The sequence below is a fragment of the Nicotiana tabacum genome, chromosome 22 (assembly GCF_000715075.1).
Source record: "Nicotiana tabacum cultivar K326 chromosome 22, ASM71507v2, whole genome shotgun sequence".
NCBI lineage: Eukaryota > Viridiplantae > Streptophyta > Magnoliopsida > Solanales > Solanaceae > Nicotiana > Nicotiana tabacum.
The window spans coordinates 132,590,584-132,616,473 of NC_134101.1; the positions used below are offsets into that span (position 1 = coordinate 132,590,584).

Below are 25,890 nucleotides of genomic sequence, written 5' to 3' on the forward strand. Positions count from 1 at the left end.
GCAAAATTGTTCTTCTTTTTGAGAAGTGAGAAGAACTTGTGACTTCGATCTGAAGACCTCGAGATAAATCGGCCTAAGGCGGCTATCCGCCCTATTAGTCTTTGTACACCCTTAACGCTATCCACGACTGTGATATCTTTGATTGCCTTGATTTTATCGGGGTTGATCTCGATCCCCCCGATTTGACACCATAAAGCCGAGAAACTTACCCGAACCGACCAGTCTTTATGCTTCATGTTGTATTTTTTTAATATATTGAAAGTTTCCTGCAATTAAATGGTCCTCTGCGCGTAGGGACTTAACTAGCATATCATCAATATATACCTCCATTGATTTACCTATTTGTTCTTCAAACATTCGATTCACTAGGCACTGGTAAGTAGCACCAGCATTTTTTAGCCCAAACGGCATTACATTATAACAATAGATGTCATACTTGGTGATGAATGAAGTCTTTTCCTGATCCTCTGAGTTTATCTAAATTTGATTGTACCCGGAGTAAGCGTCGAGAAAACTAAGGATCTCATGGTCGGCCGTGGCATCGATCATGCGATCGATATTCGACAGAGGAAAAGAGTCTTTGGGACATGCTTTGTTTAAATCCTTATAATCTACGCACATTCTAAGTCTGTTCCCCTTCTTGGGGACTACAACTACGTTTGCTAACCATTAGGGATATTTTACTTCCCGAATGGATCCTATTTTGAGAAGTTTGGTTACCTCGTCATTGATGAATGCATGTTTTACCTCGGACTGGGAACTTCTCTTTTATTTTACCGGTTTGAACTTCGGGTCCAGGCTCAATCGATATGTTATGATCTCCGGTGGAATTCCTATCATATCCAGGTGGGACCAAGCAAAGCAATCCATGTTATTTAAAAGGAATTGAACAAGTTTTTTCCTGAGCTCAGAAGTTAACCCCGTGCCCAGGTATACCTTTCGATCGGGAAGTGCTCTATCAGTATGATTTGTTCCAGCTCCTCAACCATTGACTTTGTTGCATCAGAATCATCGGGTGTCATGAAGGTTCGATGTATTATAAAATCTTCATCCTCGAAGAACTCCTGCTCCTTCGATGGCGCCGAGGCCAGTACCTGTGTTTGCTATTTGACTTCCTATTTTCCCTTTGGCTATGATCCCTTTGTTGACGAAAGCACTGATATTGCTACTACTTCATCGATTGAAAACATCTCTTTGGCGGTGGGTTGTTCGCCGTACACCATTTTGATTCCTTCTGATGTTGGAAATTTCAAGACTTGATGAAGCATTGAAGGTATTGCCCTCATATTATGAATCCAAGGTCTTCCGAGCAGCGCATTGTATCTCATGTCACCTTTGATTACGTGGAGCTTTGTTTCTTGGATAGTCCCAGCCACATTTACTAGCAAAATGATTTCCCTTTTGGTGGTTTCACTTGCCATGTTGAAGCCGTTCAGTACTCGAGCTGCAGGCACAATTTGATCTTGGAGGATGAGTTGTTCTACGACCCTCGATCGAATAATGTTTGCCGAGCTACCTGGATCAATCAACACACATTTAATTTGAATTTTATTCATAAGGATAGATATTACAAGTGCGTCGTTGTGAGGCTATTCGATCCCTTCTGCATTTTCATCATTGAAAGACAAGTTATCTTTTGGTAAGTAGTCCCGGGTACGTTTCTCCCTTGTGATTGTCACCTTGGTGCGTTTAAATATCGGGCCTTGAGGAATATTAACCCCACCAACGATCATATGAATCACGTGTTGTGGTTCCTCCTATTCGTTTTTCCTGTTTGCATCTCTATCTCTAAGGTTATTCTTAGCTCGATCACTCAGGAACTCTCGAAGGTGACCCTCGTTGAACAAACGGGCTACCTCCTCCCTTAACTGTCTGTAGAGGTCTGGGCCACCTGGTATCCTTTATTCGTCCAATGGCTGATACAATACCCGATGCATCGACGTTGAAGTTGTATTCTGATAACCGTGGCGCTTCTTAGGCTCGACATGTTTATATAATCCACTCTTACTCATGAGCCCTCGGGAGTTTTGTCCTCGAGCATTCCTTCGATAAGTTTGAATAGGATTATGTCCCGGTCCGTTGTTTCTACGATCTGTACTATATGGTTGGTACCGATCTCTGTTTGACCGGGGCTTTCTGTCGATGTCCCTTTGAACTCTGTCGTCAGATCTATTTGGGTATACGGAACAGGAAGGGGCTCGTAACTAATCATCCTCAACTCTGATCTTCGATTGGTACCGATTATGCACATCGGCCCAAGTCACAGCTGGATATTCAATCAAATTCTGTTTAAGTTGTCGTGATGCTATCGAACTTCGCTCGTTCAAACCTTGAGTGAAGGCTTGGACAGCCCAATCATCGATGACCGGGGGTAGGTCTATGTGTTGCATATGGAATCGGGATATGAATTCCCTTAGCATTTCGTTGTCCTTTTGTCTCACTCTGAAGAGGTCCGACTTCCTAGTCGCGACCTTTATTGCTCTGGCGTGTGCCTTTACGAACGAATCAGCAAGCATGGTGAAGGAATCAATGGAGTTGGGCGGCAAATTATGGTACCATATCATCGCCCCTTCGATAAAGTTTCTCCAAACTTCTTCAACAGAACATATTCAATTTCATCATCTTCTAAGTCATTTCCTTTTATTGCGCATGTATAAGAAGTGGTATGCTCATTAGGATCAATGGTTCTATTGTATTTGGGAATTTCTGGCATGTGAAACTTCTTTGGAATGGGCTTCGGAGCTGCACTTTGAGAGAAAGGCTTCTGCACAAACTTCTTCAAATCCAAACCTTTTAGAATTGGGGGTGCCCCCAATATTTGGTCAATCCGTGAATTGTACGTTTCTACCTTTTTGTCATTAGCCTCGATTTTCTTTTCTCCTAATTCGATCAATTTAGTGAGCTCCTCGAGCATCTTCATGATGGCGGGGTCAGTTCCCGATCCATTATCGTTCGATTTCTACGGTACAGGTTCGACCCTATGAATAACTTCTTGTGATGTATCAAGCTCAATTCTACTTGGTGCTCGATTCTGATTTTGGAGCTGCGCTATCACAACTTGCTGAGTCTACAACATTTCAAATATCATTCGAAGGCTAATTCCGCCTTCTTCACCGCTCTGTGCGTTCTGATCGGCTGCTTGGGCGTCTCTGCGGATGCTATTTTTAGGGTCGGTGCCTAAATTTCCATGAATGGTAACACAAGAACTAACATCGACTGGATCTATGGCCGGTGGTCCATCGGTATTGACTGGAGGTACTCCATTTCCCGGGGCGATTATGTTCTCGTTCTCGCCATGAAGACCAAGGCCGGTGTCTGTGTGAGTGGGCGCTGCTTGAGAGTTTGACATGTAGATTCCTGAAATCAAAGACACTTACGAGAACAAGCGTAAAGCAGTGTGTGTTATGAGGATTAATACTAGGCAATCACTATTATCCTTAACCCCGCGGTGGGTGCCAAACTGTTTACCTTAAAAATCGAATAATAATTAAACTTAAAATATGGTTTTAAGGACATGTGATTTTACCCAATACCAATTGATAAATGTAGAAAGTAGCAGTAAAGATTAACAATGAGAGAAAGCAAACTAGTCTTGAAATGTGATTCAACCCTCGAGCTTAAGTGCTCTCAAACTGATCGGTGCCCAAAATAGTTAAGAAGCAAACTGATGAATAAGAATATAAGCTAGAAAGTAATGTGCTGCTTTGTTATGCGAGAATGCAAGATGGTTACAAGATGATTAGGATCCTCTTTATATAGTAGAGGAATCATATTTATGGTACAATTCTAATTACGGAAGTAAATCCCATTATTAACTAAATAACCGCCCTTGATTTGATCTGTTCCGAGATTTACGCTATGATCTCCGGCCAGTCACGAATATCGCCTTTCCATTATTGTGCTTTGCTCGATGTCTGCCTCTTTTGGTCTCGATTGCTACTGGCCTCGATCTTCGATAAGTGCTTCGGTCCTCGAACTCGGTGCCTTGTGCTCGTACCTCGGTCTGGTCCGTTGCGAGGCCGACCTTCGAGCAATTCCCTAGCCTTGATCAAATAGTAAATCGGGTAGGCCCGATTTTAACCGTATACAAACTGCTCATCGCGCGGGTACCATTACTAGTTTATTGAAAATGGTAGACCTTGCAAATGGTTCTGAATTCAGCTCGATTCACTTGCATTTTAGCTTTGTCCAGCTCGGCTCGTTTTAAAAAAAAAATTGGGCTCGGATCATCTCAGTTTGATTTGATTAGACTCAAATTTGATCTTAGTTCGGCTCGATTAAGCGCTCGACTGGACACCTAGGATAGGTGTAATACTTTGAAGCTTATAAGAAAGTGAACACATGCGTATTGTATAGGTAGTGCTAACGTGAGCACTGTCTTAAAATACGCACATTTTGAAGCACAAAGACGTATAACTATAACCATGTATAAAAGACGAGGGAAATAAAAGAGGAAAATCGAGTCGGATCGGATTACTGAGGCAAAAAGAAAGAAAGAAAGAAAGGGGCAGTCCAACAAAACAAATTACAGGGGTGTGAGGGAGAGACAGTGTGGGTGTGGGTGTGCGTGTTTGGGGGGGGTGTTTGGAGTAGGTGGGTGGTGTTGGTGAGTAAGAATAGGAAAGGGAGAAAATGGAGAAGATATTGAGAGTCTTCTTTGGCTCTAACGACACCCTTCACTTCTCTAACCCTAATTATAATACTTTACCCAAAACCCATCTCTTTCTTATTCTTTCTTCCATACATCTCTCTTTTTCATCAACTCTTTTCCTCCCTCTTCTCAATTATATATATTATCTATATCTTTCCTCTTCGTTAATTCACTCTTTTTGTTTCTTCTTTTCTGCGAACTTCGGGCGGATGCTTTTCAATTTTGTGCCATTCACAAGGTTATTGCTTCTTCCTTTCTCTTTTGGTTCATGGGTATCTGCTGTATTCTTTTGCTGGGGCGTGTAATGGGCTTTACTTGTATTTGTTTGGTGTTTTTATAAATGGGTCTGCTGTAATATGTAAGCTATGTCAATTGCGTAACTTGATTGTATTTCGTTGATTCATCTTATTGGGTAATCCAGTTACTGCCAAGTTTTGGGCAAATATTTAGGGCCATTAGTTCCAAAAACCATCGACTAACTCAGTTTTAATTTTGTTGGTATTGGCTATATGAATCATCTGCAGAGGCGGATCCAAGACTTGAACTTTATTGGTTCTGGATTTTAGGACACGACCCCAAGTGTTAGTAATTGGATTTTGAATTTAATTTTTGTGCATATTTAGTGGTTTGTGTCAAATCAACTGGGTTGATACGTACCCATATCTTAAAGCCTACATCCGTCCTTGTTCCTTTCTATTTTTTTTGGCTCTATTCAACTACTTTTTTATTTAGAGGATTCGAGTAGTTTGACTATTTTAAGAGGACAGTTAATCTACCGCAACTCTCATTTATTCGTGCTTGGGATCAGCTATACTTTGCATATAGGCGGAATTACTAAATCCATTAACTCATTCTTGAAAAATCCTAAGCCATCTTCTTGATATATTGTTTTTGCACATATGCAGTGTTTACTTAAGGCCATTAATACATTCCTCAAAGCTCCATATGCCATTATATTGATACTTGCATTTTATTGAGGATACATTTGTTCCCTGTGTTGTGGAAGTCGTGGATAGTCAAATTGATTTCTTTATCATGTTTCTTAGTTAACTATACTGTATAGATATGATAGTCTTCCTTGCCCTTTTGCTTGTTGGGTTCATGTGTACTGCATGTATGGGTGTTGCATCCCCTGGATACATTAAATTAAATGCTGAATGAACTTCTTGTTAATCGTTTTTATTTATTGATGTTTCTCTACATAAATGAATTAGAAAATAAAGGATACGTCTTTGAATGCTTGCAGTTGCCAGTTTGGTCCAGCAATTACCAAACTCATTTAGCAAGTGTCGTCTTTTTACCGTGATTAGTACACGCGTTGCTGGTGGGACCTACTCTTTATATATATCATGGATGAATCTGGTGGTACTCGATTTGAAGGGCTCAATGCTACTGTTAGAAAGAAAAGAAGCCACATGTTGCGACGACCTAGACCAGAGATGCCGGTTTTTCATGAAAGCCATGATCAGTCACCCTCAGCACTAGTTTCAGATGATGTTGGCAGGGTTTCCAGTGATGAGAACACTGGTGATGCCGATGCTGGACGGAAAATGTTCAACCTTAATCATTGCATGTCTAGAGGCTCTGCTTCAAGAGTAGATGAGGACTACACTTTTAAGAAGAATAAGGATACAGGATCTAGCTTGTTATATAGTAATGGAGGTCCAGGAGATGATACATATTCCCGGAATGGCTCCTCTCTTAGGAAATCAGGAACTGTTCAGGATGCCGTTGGCAATGATAACAAGCTGAAAAGGGTTAAGCTGAAAGTTGGGGGTGTGACGCGCACCATTCAAACCAAAACCGATTCTCATGGTGCATGTGGTGGTGGTTTGTCTACTAAAAGTGCTCGAGCCTTAGGTGCCTCGGTGCCACGGCAGAAACTTGGCCAGCAGGTTTATTACGTGCTTCTTCTCAAGTAGTTAATTTTTTGGATTATCTAAACCCACTTGAATCTTTGATTGTGCTTTAAACGTAGTCTCCCTCATAATTGTGGTTGGTTTCATCATTTTGAAAAGGAGGTGAACCGCATACCATTTTTACGGTTCGCTGCTATACTTGTTTCTGTCTAACTTCTCGAAACAGGGAAAGCAAAACATGTAGATAGATGTTGTTGCATTATTATAGGTTTATTAGGGAACAAAACAGTGAGGTCCATAAGAATCAAATGTTTCAAGGATGAGTTAACAACGTAATAGTTTTGCCCTAAATTATTAGCAAGAAACTCTGGTTGTTCACTTCATGGAAAACCAGATGGATTAGGTTAACCCTTACCTTATGTTGGATACAGTTTTGGAAAACTAATGCCAAGCTTTTGAAGATGCAAATCGTGATTAATCTGAAGCCGATTTACCAGAGAAAGAAATCTATTATATTGCATGTATTAATTTGGCATTTATTATTGGTCAGATTATCATTGTAATAAACTCTCAAGTCTCAGTGCTGTCCAATTAACCTTTTCATCTAAATTTTAGGACACTTCGAGTGAAGACGGTCTTTCGGAAAAGAAAAGTGGGTTGCAAGGAAATTTGTGGAGAGATTCACCAAGAGGCACTTTTGATGCTGGCAAAGACAATATGGGAAAGACACCAATGATAAATGCCTTCGAAAAAAGAGGTGACAAGTCAGATCCAGCTCGTAAGAGTAAGAGGGCGCCGAAGAGGCGTCTCTCCGAGGGGTTTGATGAGGATGACGATGATGATGAAATTCGGTACTTGGAGAAGCTTAAAACCTCAAAGTTTACAGGATATAAAGATTTCGAGGAGGAATTGACCAAGAAAAGAAGTCTTTCCCGTGTTTCAAAGGTTTGTAAGTATGAAAAGGATGAAAATGTGGGAAGTGCAAGGAAAGATGTAAGGAAGAAATCAGAGGAAGGTCCTGAGGACACTGATTATGAGGTGGAAGAGCTCCTGTCTGATGGTGAGCCTGAAGGAAGAAAGAAGCAGAAACAAAGGAAGGAATCCTCAAATTCACCAATTGAAACGATGAGAGGAGAAATGACTCTTACAACACGTCAACGAGCTCTCCTATCTAGCAAGGATTCTACTGCTTCTTCTGTGAGTCAAATTGAGTTCCCTGATGGTTTACCACCGGCGCCACCTCGAAGTAATACACTGTAGTTACTTATATGTTCCACTCTTATTTCTTTGCTCTATAACTTTTTCTGATTAACAAATTTGTCTTGCCATCTTTGCTTTTTTACAGAGCAAAAGGAGAAGCTCACAGATGTTGAGCAGCAACTGAAGAAAGCGGAGGCTGCTCAGAAACGTAGAATGCAAAATGAAAAGGCTGCTCGTGAATCAGAGGTTTTCCCTTGTCCCTTTTCCTGCTTACTGTATGTGTGCTCTTCTAAGTCATATGATGATGAAGTGAGCATAACCGTTTTGAATTTTCAGGCTGAGGCAATTAGGAAAATTCTAGGTCAAGATTCCAATAGGAAGAAGCGAGAAGATAAAATAAAGAAGCGGCAGGAAGAGTTGGCACAGGTAACCTGCTTGTTGATATGTAGATTGTTTTTCATGGCGATGTTATGAAGCTGACAATTAATTGACGTTATATCTGGCAGGAGAAGGCTGCTAAAGAGCAGATGCTTGCAAAAAGCACTATCAGAGTGGTTATGGGCCCTACTGGGACTGTTGTGAAATTTCCTGAAGATATGGGTTTACCTCATTTTTTTGCTAAACCTTGCAGGTAATGTTTTCTCCATCCCCACCTTTTTCTTGTCCTCTGTGGAATTGGAGACAGGAGGTGGAACCTGGATATCTTGGATTGCTACATGAATGAAGCACTATTAAAGTTGCTAATGGTTCTGATTGTGTTTTTATTGCCAATTGCAGTTACCCTCCCCCTCGTGTGCAATGTGCTGGTCCTTCCTGTGTGAATCCATACAAGTACCGTGATTCTAAGACAAATCTTCCTCTTTGCAGTCTCCAGTGCTACAAGGCCATTCATGAAAACACCAGCTTGAAAGCCTGCTAAAGATTGTTAAGATATGTTCTTGCATATTGTGTCGATTTAAGCAAGGATAATGAGGATATCATTTCCATATATAGGATTCAGGACCAGCTATATCTGGGAACAAATTGTGTACATGATTTGGTTGCCTCATAAATGTATGCCGCCCTGCCCCTAGTCCATTTGTCATTCCTCTTCTATTTGTTTTTCCATATTTGTATATTTTTCTAATCACTGGTCAAGTTCATTGCTGCATAGTCCACCAAAAAGGGTAGTGCCATCATATTCTAGTATTGCAAATGGGTTCATGGGTACATATTGTTTACACTTATGGCGCTATTAAATGTCTTTGGAACGAGAGCAAGTGTTTAAGAGGAGAGCAGATATCAGCAAGAATTGTTGCTTTACAATTTAGAAGAAAGAGCTATTCCTTCTTCCTGGTTGCTATTTTCACTTGTAGTTTGTGAAATTCTTTGTCAGCTATCTTTAGAAACAATTTAAACCTAATTGCTCTTTGTAAGCTTCCTGCTAACACTTTTTTCAGATATTCTCCCTTATAAGCTGTAAGTAGGCTTTCTCTAGAGAAAGAACTCGCATCTCGTAGCTGAGGCAACTTGTTACTTGTAAGCAACAAATACTTAAAGTAGACTATTCAGATAATTGATTCCTATAGTGCTATTGAATGTAGTCATATACTGTCACTGTATGTGAAAAAGGTACTTCCATTAGCAGACAATATCCTCTATGGCCCATTAGCGCTCTGCCTCGTGGGTTGGAATTTTCATTGGTATCTAAATCTTTTAGGATGCAAATTCCAGCATGAGAACAGATACCCATTTTAAACCATTACTATAATGCAGCAAAATGCCATCATCTACAGGGCACGCATCTATTTGCCTATTATAATAGGACTACTATATATTTCTTCCCCAACAAATCAAAACCACTCCATGAAAAATGTGTCTACCTTTGGACATTATCCTCGTGTCTGCTATTGCTCGCAAATATGTGCAAAAGAAGACACTATTGTGTGGTGCTGTGGTCCCAAAAGAAACAAAATGTGCAAAGTATGATGTGTCCCTCTGGTACCCAAGGGTGCATCCTAAAAAGTAATCTAGTGAAAACTGTAGAAATCAGAGTTCAAATTTCAATGTAGACAAAAAGTATTTGCCTAAACTCTGACGGACGGACAGAGTTATCCATTGCATTGCATGTGCTGAAGAAGGTAGCAAGTATCAAATGAAATAATTGAGTGCAAGTTTGGAACAAATAACACCATTATAAAGAGGGTATAATATGTCCCAAGTATCCAATTATAAGGATATGATGAGAAATTTATAAATGTTTTGAGTTGTTTCACCCATTATCTTAAAATTTCAAGTTGGATGCTTGATTCTATCTGCATAGCATCAGAATAAACAAATATTCTGAGTTGGAAATACTAGTATGACATATAACAAAAATATTTTCGCGCACGGAAATAGAAAACCAGGTTAATACAAAGTGTTGCAAAATCCTATTATCAAAAACAAAGCAGCGAGCTTCCTTTACATGGCTACAAATTAAATGTTTTGAGTCTCCTTCTGAAATATCATACTTACAATGTGCCAAATGAAATGATTTGACCTCAGGCATTGGCAACAAGAAATTACCCATCAAGAAATTCACAAACACTACTACCTGTCAATGAAACCTATCTGAAGTGTGATCTCTGCATTTTTTTACTAAGAATAAGAGGGATCTACAAGGATTGTCTCCTCAAAAATGCCTGCAAATGAAGTAAAAGATGGAGGTAGTTGTAATTCTCCTAGCTCATCATAAAAGTCATTTTCTTCTGACAATTCTGATTTTGGAAAGTTCATTAGTTGAGGGTAAGAAAGGGGCAGAAAATCATCATATGAAATTGTTCCCAACAACTTATCAGTGAATTGATTCTCTTCTTGCTGGACAAGTATGCCATCATTGTCTTCGAGGGACACATGTCGGTCCGTTATTGGTTCTTGATCTTGCTGCAGAGTCATGGGAGAATCTTGTGTAACAGGATTGAGAGGGGAGTCTTTGTAAGGCAAATTTGGACCTGGATGATTATGGGTGGATGTGTATGTAATGATGAACAAGGATGAATCTGTACTGGACCTTTCTACTTGTTTTTTAGCCGAACAACCCTTTGAGCTGCTGCATTTGTAGTAACCCCTGTATCCAAAACGATCCACTTGATGTTTACTGAATTCTTCACATGTAAATAAGGATCTCAAAAGCATAGGCAACTTAAAAACTACTCTAGGATATATATGCACACATAGAATCAAGGCGGGGTAGCGAAGCCAAAAATTTTCATTAAGGGGGTAAAAAAAAAAATGGTAAATTCACAAAGAAGTGAGGGTGAGTCAATATATAATATTTATATATAAAAAGATATGACACCTTGTGAATACATGTGGCTCCGACATTGATCAGGGACGGGGCAGAGGGGTCGGAATTATCACACTCATTTTGAACTCATCAACTCTATATCTGGGATTACCTCCGCATGCACACTAGAGACTTAACCCTGGCATAAACATAGGCGGATGCAACACAAATTCAACGGGTTCAACTAAACTCAATATTATTTTCGTGGAGAATATTGAACTCATCAAGTTTAATTTTGGATAAAACACTGAAAAATGGAAGCTTTAACAAAAGAAAAGTTAACAGAATTGGAAGGGAAAAAAAGGTAAATGCACCTGGGATAAGGGGATCCTTTGATGGGTTTCTGTCCATATTTTCTCCAGCTCCAACAATCTGAAGGAGGCCCTTCATTCTTCTGCTTTATAGCATTTGCTTCCATTTGTACTGTGATCACAACTTTCTGAGTCATCTTCCTAACATGAGCACATTCAACAGCTGTTAGGAAAGAAAAAAGAAAAGAATCCCCCCTTTTATTTATTATATATGCTCACATACTTGATTCTGTCTATGGAAACAAAAAGAAGCAAATAAGGATACCAGAAATCAGCTAGTAGTGTAAATATGAAGCCTTATGAATTGAAAGTGTGCTGAATCACCTCTTTTTGGGGGCAACAAATTGTGGTTCAAGCAGTCTTGAAGTTTTAGACTCTGATTTTGGTGGCCTACTTTTACCCATGACTATATGATCTTCCTTCTGCTTTCTTGTTTTCTGTTTTTGGGATTAAAAAACTTCCTTTTTTCTTCGCATGAGACACAAGGGGACAGTTAAGGCGAAGGAAATGGAGCTGCAGTGAGAACAATAATAAGGGAACAGATATTAGAGAGCTCTCCAATTGATTATGAGAGAGAGAATAATGAGAAATGAACTAGAGAGATGACAAAACCACACGTTATACAAGTTGTTTTCACCCCATCTTTATCACTCATTAATTATAGAGCTACAACTCCACTCAACTATAACTGTGCCAATATGGAATATTTGATTCATTTTCACCCTCCCCTCTATCCTCTCTATTCATAAAACTACTCTATATTTGCTCCTTTTATCTAGAACTAGAATACGAATATAATAGGACGGCCCAAATTTTTTTACCATTGCATTTTATTAGTCCGATTAATACGAATTCGTATAGGGCAAGTTCAATAAGAACGTTAAAGCTCAACCTAACCTTAATTAAAAATATAAGGATCTCATCAACAAATCAATATTACTTTGCATGTGTGGATATATTATATTAAATCTGGAAAAAAATGATATTTGAAGTTAAAATTGAGAAAATAAGTAATTGAAAATTAACATCTCATGAAACTAGGGGTATCAAATGGGCGGGTTGACCTTATTTTGGAGGGAGAAATTCAAAAATAGCCAAATTTATAAGTGATCATTCAAAAATAGCCACAATTTCAAAAGTAATTGAAATTTAGCCATTTTTCATGTAAAAATAAATCTGAACGAAAACACTGTTCAAAATCCGGAAAAATACTCCAGTATAATATACTGGAATTCCAGTATAATATACTTGAGTTTCAGTATAATATACCGGTCCAGCATAATATACTGGAACTTTCCGCGTGTTGCAGTTCTAGCATAATATGCAGGAAGTTCATGCACAGATGCACCGATCTCCAGTATATTATGCCGAAATAACTTTTCGTGTTGCAGCAAAATAATGGCTATTTTTCAATGACTTTGCAAACACTGGCTATTTTTAAATGATCAATCCGAAAACTGGCTAGCCCGTGCTATTTTTACTATTTTGGAAGGGTTAAAATGGGATGAGTCAATAAATTGGCGGGTCAATGACCCACCCAAAAGTAACTTGAGCTGATATGGACTGGGTCAAGTTAGTCAAAAATTTGAATTATAGCCCAACCCGCCAAATTCTTACCAAGCTTTAATTAATGTGTATCGTTTTCTTATGAATTTTTTATATCAAATAAGATTGTTTTCTTTCGTTATGGTCATATATAACATATCAAACAAAAATAATTTAAAAGATATTTTAATAAAGTTACTCATGGATCAATTTGGGCTAAAAATTAGCCCAACTTTAAATGAGTTGAAATAAGTTAGGTCAGACTGAGTTCAACAAATAGGCGGGTAATGGCCTGTCAAACCTTGGGCGAATTAGGTCGGTCAAATAGATTTAGGCTCAAATTACCGGGGGATTTGCATCTATACCCAGTTTTGGGGTCACCTTTTAACTTATACCCGTTTTGCAAAAAAAATTGCTAGCGTACCCACTTTTCGGGTAACTTCAAACATACGTGCCTGAAGTAGCAAAAACAATCACGTAAACTTTAGTTCATAGTGCAATGGCAAACTTCAATTCAATAAAACTACAATACGTTTTGACTGAAGTTTTTGTTTTGTAATTGCTGAACTTCAGCATTCTAGGAGCTGAAAGTTTGTTTCGTATTTGTTGAAATTCAACATTTCAGGAGCTGAAATTTGTTTTGTATTTGCTGAACTTCAGCATTCTAGGAGCTGAAATTTGTTTTGTATTTGCTGAACTTCAGCATTCTAGGAGCTGAAGTTTGTTTTGTATTTGCTGAATTTCAGCATTCTAGGAGCTGAAGTTTGTTTTGTATTTGCTGAACTTCAGCATTTTAGGTGCTGAAGTTTTTGTTTATATTTGCTTAACTTCAGCTCGATTATTTTGTAATTAAAAACAAAAATATGTGTACTGTGATATAATGAGTACTTGTGCTAATTCATTGCTTAGGCATAAAATGCATCCACCTAACTAGAAACAAAGGAGACGAAGTGCAAAAACGATGCATCGGCAGTTTAACATGCAGCTAGAGCAGAAAACAATGAAAGGATCTGCCTGTTTCTTGCTCTGTTCACAAAATACCTCTTCTATTGAAAGCTTGGAGGTGAGCGACAGCTGAGTAAAAAATCTTGAGATTGAAAACGAAGGAGAAGAAGAAGGATGAGAAAGAAGCATGAAATTATTTAAAAAATAGGTACAAGTTAAAATTTTTTTTAAAAATAAGTATAGATTAAATGGTGGCGATCAAATAGAGGGTCCCGTACATTTTTTACCAAATTACCACCCCTATCTTAGTACAAAGATGCGCCTCTTAATTGGGTACGAGGGGAGTTGAGAACACCAAAATCTCTGAATTGAGGTGCAAATCCTTGATAGAGTCGCCATCAGCCCAATGCCCATTCAGTGGCGGCTTTGCTTTTCTTATTATTATTTTTGTTGGTAAGTTTGCTGTTTTTAATTTTGTGGTGCCACAAATTCCAAACTCCTTTATGGTAGTTTTACTTTTCTCGTAAAACTTAAATAATTCTCTAAATCTAAGTCTATTTATTACACCCGCACAACTCTTCCAAATATAGGGGAGAGAGAGTTGGGGGGCCCTATAAAGCCTACTTATAATGCCTCCACATCAGTTGGATTTTTAGTGGTATTTATCTTCTTCTCTAAAAGGAGATCAACAAAAATCAAGTGACTCGAGGAGTACTTTGATTCATAACTTGAACTAAAAGGCGAATCAATCATATTTATAGCCGGTCTAGTTAAGTATCTTTTCGGCTAAAAGTGTCTTTTTTTGGCTAAGAATATTTTTTTCCTAAAGTTAAAGATATTTGCCTAAGGTTTTAAAAGGAAAAAATATTTTTGAATAGAAACAGAAGCAATTTTTTAGAAACAGAAAAACTTTTTCGAAAAGCACTTTTAAGAAAAATACAATTAAAAATACTTTTTAAAAACTTGGCCAGATATCAATTACTGTTCAAAACTGCTTTTCAAATTAATTAGTCAAATACAAAATTCTTCTCACCAAAATTTTTTTTTTTTTGAAAAACACTTTTAAAAAAATATTTTCCAAAATAAACTGATTTAACAAGCTTTGGCCAAACATCCTATTAGTGGACTTGTTCTTGTCACTTTTAAGTTAAAGAATGTAACTCCAAACATGAAGTTGCAGTATTAATGAAAATTATCTACATATAATATATATATATATATATATATATATATATATATATATATATATATATATATATATTGATATTATAATTTTTTTTACATATTTAAGTATATTTATCGGTCAATGAAAGTTATTTACTGTATTTTTAGGTTATCAAATTTGAATTACTGTAGACATTTTAGGTCATCTTGATCTGATAGCGTAAAAATTATATATTTTCGCTATACAAAAGTTAAACTCTGAAATAAGAATTGAAATCTGTCTCCGCATATGCGTGTTTCTCTGAACCAAGCAAAAAGACGCCAAAGCAATCTATATATTTATATAATTGAGGGGCATTGGGGAGGTGATGTGGCATGCTCTAATCACAGATTTCCGGTTATCTTTTTTCTCAATTTTTTGCTATTTTCCCCCTTTATTTTGATTTATGTGATATTTGTAAAAGCCCAAAAGACACCACTGTAAACGTTTGGTCCAGACTACAAGAATTCGAAAAGTTACGACTATTACACAAACGAACAATTAAAGAAACATTTCAGTTACAAATCAATTTTTTTTATATTGATGGTACTTAATACTAATTTTATTACAACATTTATTGTACTTCACAATATCACAAATGAAGCTTTTCAGTTACTCAAAGGACCACGAGCAACCAACTGTGATTTTTTCCACGGTAGTTGGATCTATGAACTATGATGATTCATTTACCTTTTACAATTCATGTTTCTGCAATTAATTCTACCACGTTTACCGCCATGCTTTTTGTATTTTCTAACTTTATTACCGCTCCTGAAGCCTGAAGGTATTATTAACTTACTCTATTTTCTCTTGTAGAAGAACCTATACGTATGCTTAATCACGTATTACATTAATTTCCATGTTTTTGCTTTGTGGTTTCTCTATTTGAAAGTCCATTGACTTTGTATTTGTTTGTTATTCGGCGTTTGACCGTTAAATTGAACACAACTTTTCATTCAAGAAGATTTGAGTATCTCATTAACTTTTATGGCTTAACTCAAACTGAAACAATGACGATAAATTTTTGATAAAATATTTGAATCATTAAATTTACAACTATTATTATTCTTAAGATTTTCTTGGCCTTCAAGGTATCCCGTGTCCGGAGTCTGTGATAACATGAATTTAAAGCCGAGAATGATTAGTGTCGAAATAGTATGAGAATCTATTTCGAAAAAGAATAATGTTTAAGAAAATCTGGCGTAAAAATATTTGTTTGGTTATTTTGGATGGCAAATAGTTCCAATGTGCTGTGAATAGGGCTCAAGTACGGGAGAAATTGAAAAAGCAATGGATGAAAAGGAAGGGAATGAAAGGAAATAAAAGGGAAACAAAGAGAAAGAGGATACAAGAAATGAGAGGGAAGAAACGAAAAAGAATTGCTGAAGAGTCGAATTGCATCCATCACGTATGACCTCATATGTTTCTCTTTTTTTTTCCTATATATATATTAAAAGCAGAAAATAAGAAAATGATATTAATTAATTACATTTTCTTCTGAGTTCTTCCAAAAATAATTGCAGCATTCTAAATTTTGAAAAACAATTTAATTTGAACATTACATTTACTCATAATGATAAGCTTTTATGATTACACAAATATTATGACATATTTAGGATCATAATTCCAACTTTCAAAAGTCCAATACTCCACAAATATTACAAAATACATAAGGCCTCAAGTTTTAAAAATTATTATTTTTTCTTAAACTTCATGTCGCTTCCAATTATGCCAGAATAATCTAAATAGAGTGGATAAATTAAAATAAGAAAAGTTAGATAACATACTTACTAAGTAATATTAAATCTTTGTAAAAATTAAAAAAAAATCTCGAGATTTCTAATTATGTCTAATTACCGTCATGCGAGGATAGGGCCTTCTCTATATCTTTTCTACCTTGCACATGAATTGCTTATTTATTTATTTGTATCTTTTCTCTAATAGCAGAAAGAAAGAGGCAAGTCGATATGTGAAAATTATAGATTGGTTCTCAAATGATTACGAAAGTTAGAAGCTTTGCTCTTTTTACCGTTGGTGTGTATATAATATGTCATGATAGTTATTCTAATACATCAATTGTACTACTATGATTTATGTTGTATTCTTGAGTAAGTTGGCAATGACACTACATTTTTTCCTTTTTTATTTCACGGCTGGTACCGCGCAAAGCGCGAATATATATACTAGTTAGTTATAGGCACAGCACATAGCATACGTACTACTTTGCAAGGGAGATAAGTGTTACAGCAGTGAGTTTAACTTAATTATATACACCCAGGACATAAAAAAATCTTTATTCGGTAGTATAATTTTTTTCTTTTCAAGACTACAACTCCTATTTTTGATTATTTATTTATTTAACCGTCAATGTAAGTTAAACCCTTCTTAATGGTCAGCTTTTACATGCTATTATTGGTGCCCTTGCATCTGTAGTCTACGCGAGAGAGATGAGGAGTGCCTGGCTGCTAGCTTACTTGACTAAGTAGTAAATAAGGTGGCTTTTTTTTTAGACATCAAAATATGCCTAATTCTCATTACAAAAACACTTTAGGATTCTCTAACCAAATATTCATATCCTTAGTATTTGGAGTACTTGAGGTTTTTCCCTTGATCGATCATAACTAAACATCGCATATTTTAAGATACTTTGAAAAGATTGGCATTTTATTAATAACGCAAAGGGCCATAGTTAACAACTCATAATTAGTAATCTATCAATTTTACAGTAAAAATCCTTAATCTTTTGAATTCTATACGTTTCCAACCATAAACAGTTCGTTTTCACTAGGAATACCTAATTCATTATATGTAGTAAATATGACATTTTTGGCTAAACGCCATTATAAAAAGACGGGAGAGAGTATTAGCAAAGGTGTCTATATAGTGTTAGTTGATATGTATATAGTGTTAGTTGATATGTTCGTCGTGCCTCATTTTAGGATTAGGATAAACATTGATTTAATACTGTTAACCATAAATCATTTAAAACTAAAGCAATTAATAGTACATGAAGCTTCAATTTTAGGAGTTGGAAAGACGAGAAAAGAAAAATGAAATAAGAGAAGATCAAGAAAAAAGGAAAGAGGAAGGCCTCCTGTTTCTAGTAAATGCTTAAACTTGAAATAATTAAAACTAAAGACAAAGTTTGAGTACATAGTTATTATTGTCTCGTCGAATAGTTCTAGTTTCAATCCGGTCGCATTCTTAAAGTGCTTATTACTTGAGTAACAAAAAAAAAAAAAAAAAAAACATATATATATATATATATATATATATATATATATATATATATATATATATATATATATATATATATATATATATATTATCTTTCATGTAAATAGTATAAAATATTTTTATCACATGAAAGTAAAACTCTTTTTCTCGCTACTAGAAAAAATTCAATTTCTGACCGTCAAATCAGTCGGAAATCGTGTTTTTCCGAAGGATTTTCGATCGAAAAAGGTCGGTCGAAAAACACATGGTCGCAAAATATTTGCGATCGAATCAGTCGAAATTTTCCGACCGAAAAGTTGCAAACTGATAAAATAAAGGACGCATTTAAATTTAAGTGATTGTAACCGTGGTCGGTAAATTTGCGACTGATTCGGTCGCTAATCAAAAAAAATAAATTAAATGTTCTGACCGATTTTGTCGGAAAATTAAATAGTAAAATTAATTTTTATTAAATATTTCGACCGAAACAGTCGTACATATTGAGTATTAATTAATTAAAAAAATTCAAAAATTCTCAATTTGCAACCGAATCAGTTGCAAATCTGGGTAGTTTCTGGTGAAATTTGTGACTGATTCAGTCGCAAATCTGGAAAATTTTTAGCAGAATTCTGCTGTATTTTTAAATACACCACCTTGCCAAATAAAACAGCCAACCAAACACCTAGTATAACAATCCAAATCCAGTATTTACTACAAAACAAACAGTAATATTTATAACAATCAAACCAACTAATCAAACAACATTAATTTTGATCAACCAATTATCAAAATACTAACACAAATTTATAAATTAAACATGTCTCTAACTTCAACTTTAAAACATTCAAATAGCTAATCCTAGCCAGACTCCGTCTCCTCCTCAGACTCAGACTCCATTGCAGCTTGACTGCCTTTATTGCTTTTCTTTTTTAACAATCTTTGGATCAAAGCCTGAGTTGTTTCAAATTCTTGCGACATTTGATCTAATTTTTGACGCATATCTTCCATGTCTTCTTGGGAAACTGATGTACCGGTGAATAATGCTGTCGCTGGACGACTGGAGGATGGTTGTACTCCAATCCCGTAAACTTGACCTTTATTTATTTTCACGAGAAATAAAGAAAAGAACGAAAAGGAGTAAGAAAACAAACACGCAACTTTCAAATTAATACCAAAATAGATAATTACATAATATCTATACCTTTATTCGCGCCACCAACTACCCGTGTCCAAATCGCAGTCATATCATCTGGGGCCGGATGAGTTCCTTTAGGCTGAGTTTATCGCCATGCATCAAGATCAATATGATACTTGACCTGAAATAAAATAATACATGTTATATAAATAAAATAAACTAAGAGAAAAAAATAATATAGTGCTAGAGTTGGTGTCATACAAATCTCTGAAGCATGCGGTACGGCCCATCCTTCTCTTTGTTATGTGTTTGCCATAATTTTCTTACCATATTTGGTTTTCCTATTTGTTGAAGGAAAGGAAAATATAATTACCTTAATTGAGTTTTCCTTTTTTGTAGAAGAAAATTATAATTCTCCTATATTTGGCTAGTCCTTTTTCTTGTAGGAAAAGGTTTGGAGTTCTATAAATTGAAGATCCGTCCTTCTCATTCAGTAGCATCCACAATGTAGCCATATGTGTTTGAGAGTCGTGTTTAGGGGGAGAATTTTATGGGACAGGTGTTAGTGTATCACTTGTGTTTGCCTCTTTGTGAGGTTGTTCTCTCGATATTTTGTACTCTCTTTTTATTATAGTGGATTGCTCATCTTCGCTGTGGATGTAGGTCAGTTGACTGAACCACATTATATGTTTGCGTCTCTTTTGATATATTTCTCTTGTGTTGTTTGATTTATCGTCGTTCAAGATTTTCTTTGCTAACTCCTTCATGACAACTGATTTTTCGATCCTAAAAAGTGGTATCAGAGCGAGGTTCAAGATAGGTTCATCTTGGCGGGTTCAGTTCTAGCCGCAACATATTTGACGATAATCGTGATTTTTATCTGAGAAATTTGACTGGAGTGCTACGCACATTGAGACAAACTTTGTGGCGGAGATTCGGAGATGTGACCTGTTGAAGGCTATGTAAAAAAGGTGGATCAAGTTTATTTTATCAGAAAATTCAGGCCAATGGGGAGAATTGTTAGGTGTTTGTCCAGATTTTCTTAACATATTTGGTTTTCCTATCTCATGAAGGAAAGGACAACATATTTACCTTAATTGGGTTTTTCTTTTTGTAGGAGGAAATTATAAATCTTCAATATTTGGCTAGTCCCTTTTCTTGTAGGAAAAGGTTTGGACTTCTATAAATTGAGGATCCTTCCTTCTCATTCAGTAGCATCTACAATGTAGCCATAGGGGGCTTGAGAGTCGTGTTTAGGGGGAGAACTTTACGGGACAAGTGTTAGTGTGTCACTTGTGTTTGCCTCTCCGTGAGGTTGTTCTCTCGATATTTTGTACTCTTTTTTTATATAGTGGATTGCTCATCTCCGTCATGGACGTAGGTCAATTAACCGACCCACGTTAAATATTTGTGTCTCTTTTGGTATATTTCTCGTTTGTTATATGATTTATCGTTGTTCAAGGTTTGCTTTGCTAGCGTTCGCATGACACCTGATTTCTTCGGTCCTAATAAGTGGTATCAGAGCGAGGTTCAAGACAGGTTCATCTTGGCGGGTTTCAATTATAGCCGCAACATATTTGACGATAATCATGATTTTTGTCTGAGAAATTTGACTGGTGTGCTACGCACGTTGAGACAAACTTTGTGGTAGAGATTTGGAGATGCGACTTGTTGAAGGCTATGTGAAAAAAGGTGGATCAAGTTTATTTTGTCAGAAAATTCAGGCCAAGGGGGAGAATTGTTAGGTGTTTGCCATAATTTTCTTACCGTATTTGGTTTTTCTATTTGTTGAAGGAAAGGGCAATATAATTACCTTAATTGAGTTTTCCTTTTTGTAGAAGAAAATTATAATTCTCCTATATTTGGCTAGTCCTTTTTCTTGTAGGAAAAGGTTTGGAGTTCTATAAATTGAAGATCCGTCCTTCTCATTCAGTATCATCCACAATGTAGCCATATGGGTTTGAGAGTCGTATTTAGGGGGAGAATTTTACGGGACGAGTGTTAGTGTATCACTTGTGTTTGCCTCTTTGTGAGGTTGTTCTCTCGATATTTTGTACTCTCTTTTTATTATAGTGGATTGCTCATCTCCGCTGTGGACGTAGGTCAGTTGACCGAACCACGTTATATGTTTGCGTCTCTTTTGATTTTTTTTTTGTGTTGTTTGATTTATCATCGTTCAAGATTTGCTTTGCTGGCTCCACATGACACCTGATTTCGGTTTTAACACTCTTGTGTCGTCCTCCTCCTCCTCTTCTTCTTCTTCTTCTTCTTCTTCTTCTTCTTCTTCTTCTTCTTCTTCTTCTTCTTCTTCTTGTGGGTCTCCGCAAAGACCTCAGCATAAGTCACATCTCCCCCACGTTCCTTTTTCTGAAAAATTATAAAGTAATTATATATATATATATATATATATATATATATATATATATATATATATATATATATATATATATATATATATATATTCATACTTGTAAAACTAAGAATATTTTATAATGAAAGTACCAATCTCAAATGATAGACTGCAAAACTAATAGAACCTCAAGTATGCAACGCTCCCCCCTTAGTAGAAGCTCTGTTTAACTTTGCATGTTCACTCTTCTTCTTTCTACTCAGGGGTGTTCCACTTCTCCAAGAGCTAATTCCAGACATCTACACGTATCCAATCAGGCTTGGTGCCACCTCTCCTAGCAACATGATGTGAATCTATTATCTGCTTCTGTGCTCTCTTCTCGAAGTTAGCATTCACCAGATTTTCAAGCGCAGGCTGCCATACGCACCTAACCTGCAAAAAGGAATAATGATACTAGACGAATGATGATCAGTATAAAATTAATTATGGTCGAAGCTAAGCCATCGTAAAAAGGCATGGAGTAATACTGAAGCAAGCTAGACGGGGGAGGAACTTTGAAAAACTCATATGGTTGTGAAGTTGACATGGAAGGACGGGGAGGCATATGAGGAGGGCTCATATTTGGTGTAGGTGGAGGAAGCTGACTTGTAGTAGGTGAAGTGTATTTTTTCTTCTTAGATTTTTTTTTATTTCTTTAGCGCGAGAAGCCATCTGTGTAATGAATATAAAATATTTACATGTAAAACGAAGATGTCATTAATAATATAAAGTAATTTTATTACATATTACCCTTCGTGCTTTAACACTCTCTCTTACCATATAAGCATGAACATATAACAATGGGGAGATAGAATAAGCAAGATCAAGTCTTACGTCAATAATGGTTCCACAATACCAATCTCAACTTCAGAAACAATACTCAATTATCACAGATAGCCCATAAATGCGGAAAGAACGATTAATTTAGTAATTAACTAGTCTAAGCATGGATATCATGATCAAAGAAAAAAATAAATTATAAGAAACAAGTCCCACCCGCATGCTTTAACCCAACAACAACGCATAAGTATTCGTCACCTCACATATACGTTGAACCCAACATTTAAGCAAGTAGCACATAGCAAACAAGTCCTAATCACTCAAGTGAAGGTTAACCATGACACTTACCTTGCTCCAAAGATCAACTCAAAGCTCAACTATGGCTTTGCCTTTCAAACAAACCCCCGAACCAACAAAATCTAGCAAATTATCAACCAAACGCATCAAAATAAGCCTTAGGAACTACCCACGAATAAAAAAGGTTCAATTTAGGTCATTATTAAAAAAAGTCAACAAAAGTCAACTCCCGGGCCCGCTTGGTTCAAACACAAAATTCAGACCCAAACCCGATTACCCATTAACCCTCGAGCCGGTTATGTATTTTGTTTCGAAATCTGACCTCAATTTAAGGTCTAAATTCTAATTTTATAAAAACCCCTAATTCTACCCAAATCCCCAATTTCTACCATGAAAATCCTAGATTTTAGGTTGAAATCTTATGAAATGTAATGAAAAATTGAAAGGAAGTAGGTTAGAATCACTTACCAATGAATTGGGGGAAGAAGAGCTCTTGGAAAAATCATCTCTAGGATTTCTAATTTTGAAAATTTGAAAGAATGAGAGAAATCCCGTCTTACTCAGCTTAAGTCCAGGCACAGATGTCGCAATTGCGACCTGGGGTTCGCAATTGCGAACCTCGCAAATGCGAAAAATCCTTCGCAAATGCGAAGTTCTCACACCTCTGCTTCTATCGCAATTGCGATGGTTTGTTTGCATTTGCGAACTTGAACTCCTCGCAATTGTGATTATTTTGATTGCAAATGCAAACACTGTCTTCCCCAGCCCACTTCGCAATTGCAAAGAAATTGGTCGCAATTGCGAACGATTGATGCCCAGCTACTTTTCATAAATGCGAGGTAACTCGCAAATGCAAACCTGACAGGAAGCTTGCCTCATCGCAAATGTGAAGCCAGACCTCGCAAGGCCTGCACTAGAAACAAACTTGCACCAACTATTTTCTAAGTCTAAACTCACTCCGTAGCCTATCCAAAACTTACCCGAGCCCTCAGGGCTCCAAACCAAATGTGCACACAAGTCTAAAAATATCATACGAACTTGCTCACGAACACCTAGAACTACGAATCAGACACCAAATCAAATGGAAATTTCAATGAAATTGTAGAATTTCTATTTCAACAATCGGACGTCCGATTCATATCAAACCAACTCCGATTCTCATCAAATTTGGTAGACAAGTCATAAATATAGTAATAGACCTATACCGAATTCCGAAACCAAGATACAAATCCGGTATCAACAAAGTCAAATATTAGTCAAATCATTAAATTCACTAAACCTTTAAACTTCAAAATTTCGGCAAAAAGCGATAACTAGAGTTAGGGACCTCCGAATTCGATTCTAGACATATGATCAAGTCACAAATAACGATACAGACCCACCGGGACCATCAAAATACAGAACCAGGTCTGTTTGCTTAAAACGTTGACCAGAGTCAACTCAAATAGATTTTTAGGCATAATTTTATATTTTTAATATAAAGGCCTTCCGAAAAAAATACCCGGACTGCGTACGCAAATCGAGGAAGGCCTAAAGAAGCTACTGGAGGCTTCAGAACACAAAATTAAGGTGTAAAATCTAGATGACATATCAGATCATCACAATTGAAATGCACTGAGCCTTTATACAACGGAAAACTAGCATCCTCTAACTCTTTGAAGAACTTCTTAGCCTCATCATTTGGTTCAGATTGAGCCCCCGGGAACATCTCAAAGGCATCCCTCATCATGTCATTGAATCTATAATTTTCAATATTATTCTCCACTACGGGACTACCCTCCTCTCCACCAAAAGAATTATGAAAGTCAACATCATTTACGCTATCAAGATTCTCCCCATGAGCAGTCCACACATAATATATTTTCATAAATCCCTTTAAAAAAAATATGTAACAACATCTTCTCCCAATAACTTAACACACTTGCATTTCACACGAGGGCACCTAATCGTTCTTTAATACGAAAATCATCAAGTGTCCTTGCCTTAGCAATAAATCCAGCAACCCCTTCTTTAAATTCGTACCTTAACCCCACACGATTAGGATGATTCCTATTATACATTCATATACGATGCACAAATGTCATATACACAAACAAAACAAAAAATTAGAAGTTGACATATTTATTTTATTTATACTAGTTACTAAGTTATATTCTCCAAAAGATTATCTAAATAGTTTTATTATATATTTTACTAACATACTTCGGTGGTTTCAATATTAATAGGTACATTAAACTATTATAAGACAAAAAAGTCCTAAAATATATAAATTAATCTAATTTATTTTAAATTAGAATATGATAGCACTCTAATACTTAACTGACTACATTTTCTTCATTTCGTTCCAATAATAAATAATATAATTAACACATAGATATGGCATGAAGAATTTCCAAATGAAAAGCCGAAATAGAGAAGTATTAATACTTAAGTTGTTTCTTAACTAACCTAACTTGAATGTATAAAAATTCTATCTCTTTAAAATATTGTTCATCTCTAACAGAGAAGTATTAACACTTAAGTTATTTTTTTATATAAACAAGAATCTCATAATTGTAAAAAATACTCAAATTATTCTAAATTTTTTTCTTGATTTACTATTTGATACATACAAGTATACTAGCCATTTTCACAAGAACATCTAACTAAAAAGAAAAAAACAATAGCTAATTAATCTAAACAAGCAAATTTTTAACAAGTCACTATATACACACTATATTGCAAAAATTATTGCTAATTTATCCATACTATATTTGCAAATTTATATAGCTAATTTATACATATTATATTGCTAAATTAATGCAAAAAAAAAATTACATGGAACAGGATTACTGGATCTGCTGCCGGACCACCACCGGAGGGGAGCTGCCAGATTTTTGCACCAAAAACGAGTTAAAAAAATTGGGAAAAAATTATATGGAACAGGATTACTGGATTTACTATTTGATACATACAAGTATACTAGCCATTTTCACAAGAACATCTAACTAAAAAGAAAAAACAATAGCTAATTAATCTAAATAAGCAAATTTTTAACAAGTCACTATATAC

General features: G+C 36.2%; 2 protein-coding genes across 3 annotated transcripts; one reads left to right on the plus strand and one right to left on the minus strand.

The window, feature by feature from the left end:
* Positions 1–4,460: 4,460 nt before the first annotated feature.
* On the plus strand, positions 4,461–8,794 carry LOC107806867 (uncharacterized). Its single transcript, XM_016631141.2, has 7 exons — positions 4,461–4,889; positions 5,898–6,546; positions 7,126–7,756; positions 7,856–7,956; positions 8,047–8,136; positions 8,217–8,341; positions 8,488–8,794. The coding sequence occupies exons 2-7, from the start codon at positions 6,001–6,003 to the stop codon at positions 8,627–8,629; spliced, it is 1,635 nt and encodes a 544-aa protein (XP_016486627.1). The 5' UTR covers positions 4,461–4,889; positions 5,898–6,000; the 3' UTR covers positions 8,630–8,794.
* A 1,242-nt stretch (positions 8,795–10,036) lies between these two features.
* LOC107806855 (disease resistance protein RRS1B) lies at positions 10,037–11,971 on the minus strand. Of its 2 annotated transcripts, none has more exons than XM_016631133.2 (3): positions 11,653–11,971; positions 11,332–11,465; positions 10,037–10,798 (listed from the first exon to the last, which is right to left on the minus strand). In XM_016631133.2, the coding sequence occupies exons 2-3, from the start codon at positions 11,463–11,465 to the stop codon at positions 10,330–10,332; spliced, it is 603 nt and encodes a 200-aa protein (XP_016486619.1). In that variant the 5' UTR covers positions 11,653–11,971; the 3' UTR covers positions 10,037–10,329. The 2 variants fall into 2 exon arrangements, with proteins under 2 accessions (XP_016486619.1, XP_016486611.1); XM_016631125.2 differs by having other exon boundaries at positions 11,332–11,469; positions 11,653–11,968.
* Between the last annotated feature and the right edge of the window lie 13,919 nt (positions 11,972–25,890).

Excerpts from the sequence above, each read along its gene's own strand:
- LOC107806867 (XM_016631141.2), top strand. The coding sequence starts at position 6,001 with ATGGATGAATCTGGTGGTACTCGATTTGAAGGGCTCAATGCTACTGTT. Across the intron at positions 6,547-7,125 it reads GGCAGAAACTTGGCCAGCAG|GACACTTCGAGTGAAGACGG; the intron begins GTTTATTACGTG and ends TCTAAATTTTAG. Across the intron at positions 7,957-8,046 it reads AGGCTGCTCGTGAATCAGAG|GCTGAGGCAATTAGGAAAAT; the intron begins GTTTTCCCTTGT and ends TTGAATTTTCAG.
- LOC107806855 (XM_016631125.2), bottom strand. The coding sequence starts at position 11,732 with ATGGGTAAAAGTAGGCCACCAAAATCAGAGTCTAAAACTTCAAGACTG. Across the intron at positions 11,470-11,652 it reads TTTGTTGCCCCCAAAAAGAG|GAAGATGACTCAGAAAGTTG; the intron begins GTGATTCAGCAC and ends TGCTCATGTTAG. Across the intron at positions 10,799-11,331 it reads AAAGGATCCCCTTATCCCAG|GGGTTACTACAAATGCAGCA; the intron begins GTGCATTTACCT and ends TTTTGGATACAG.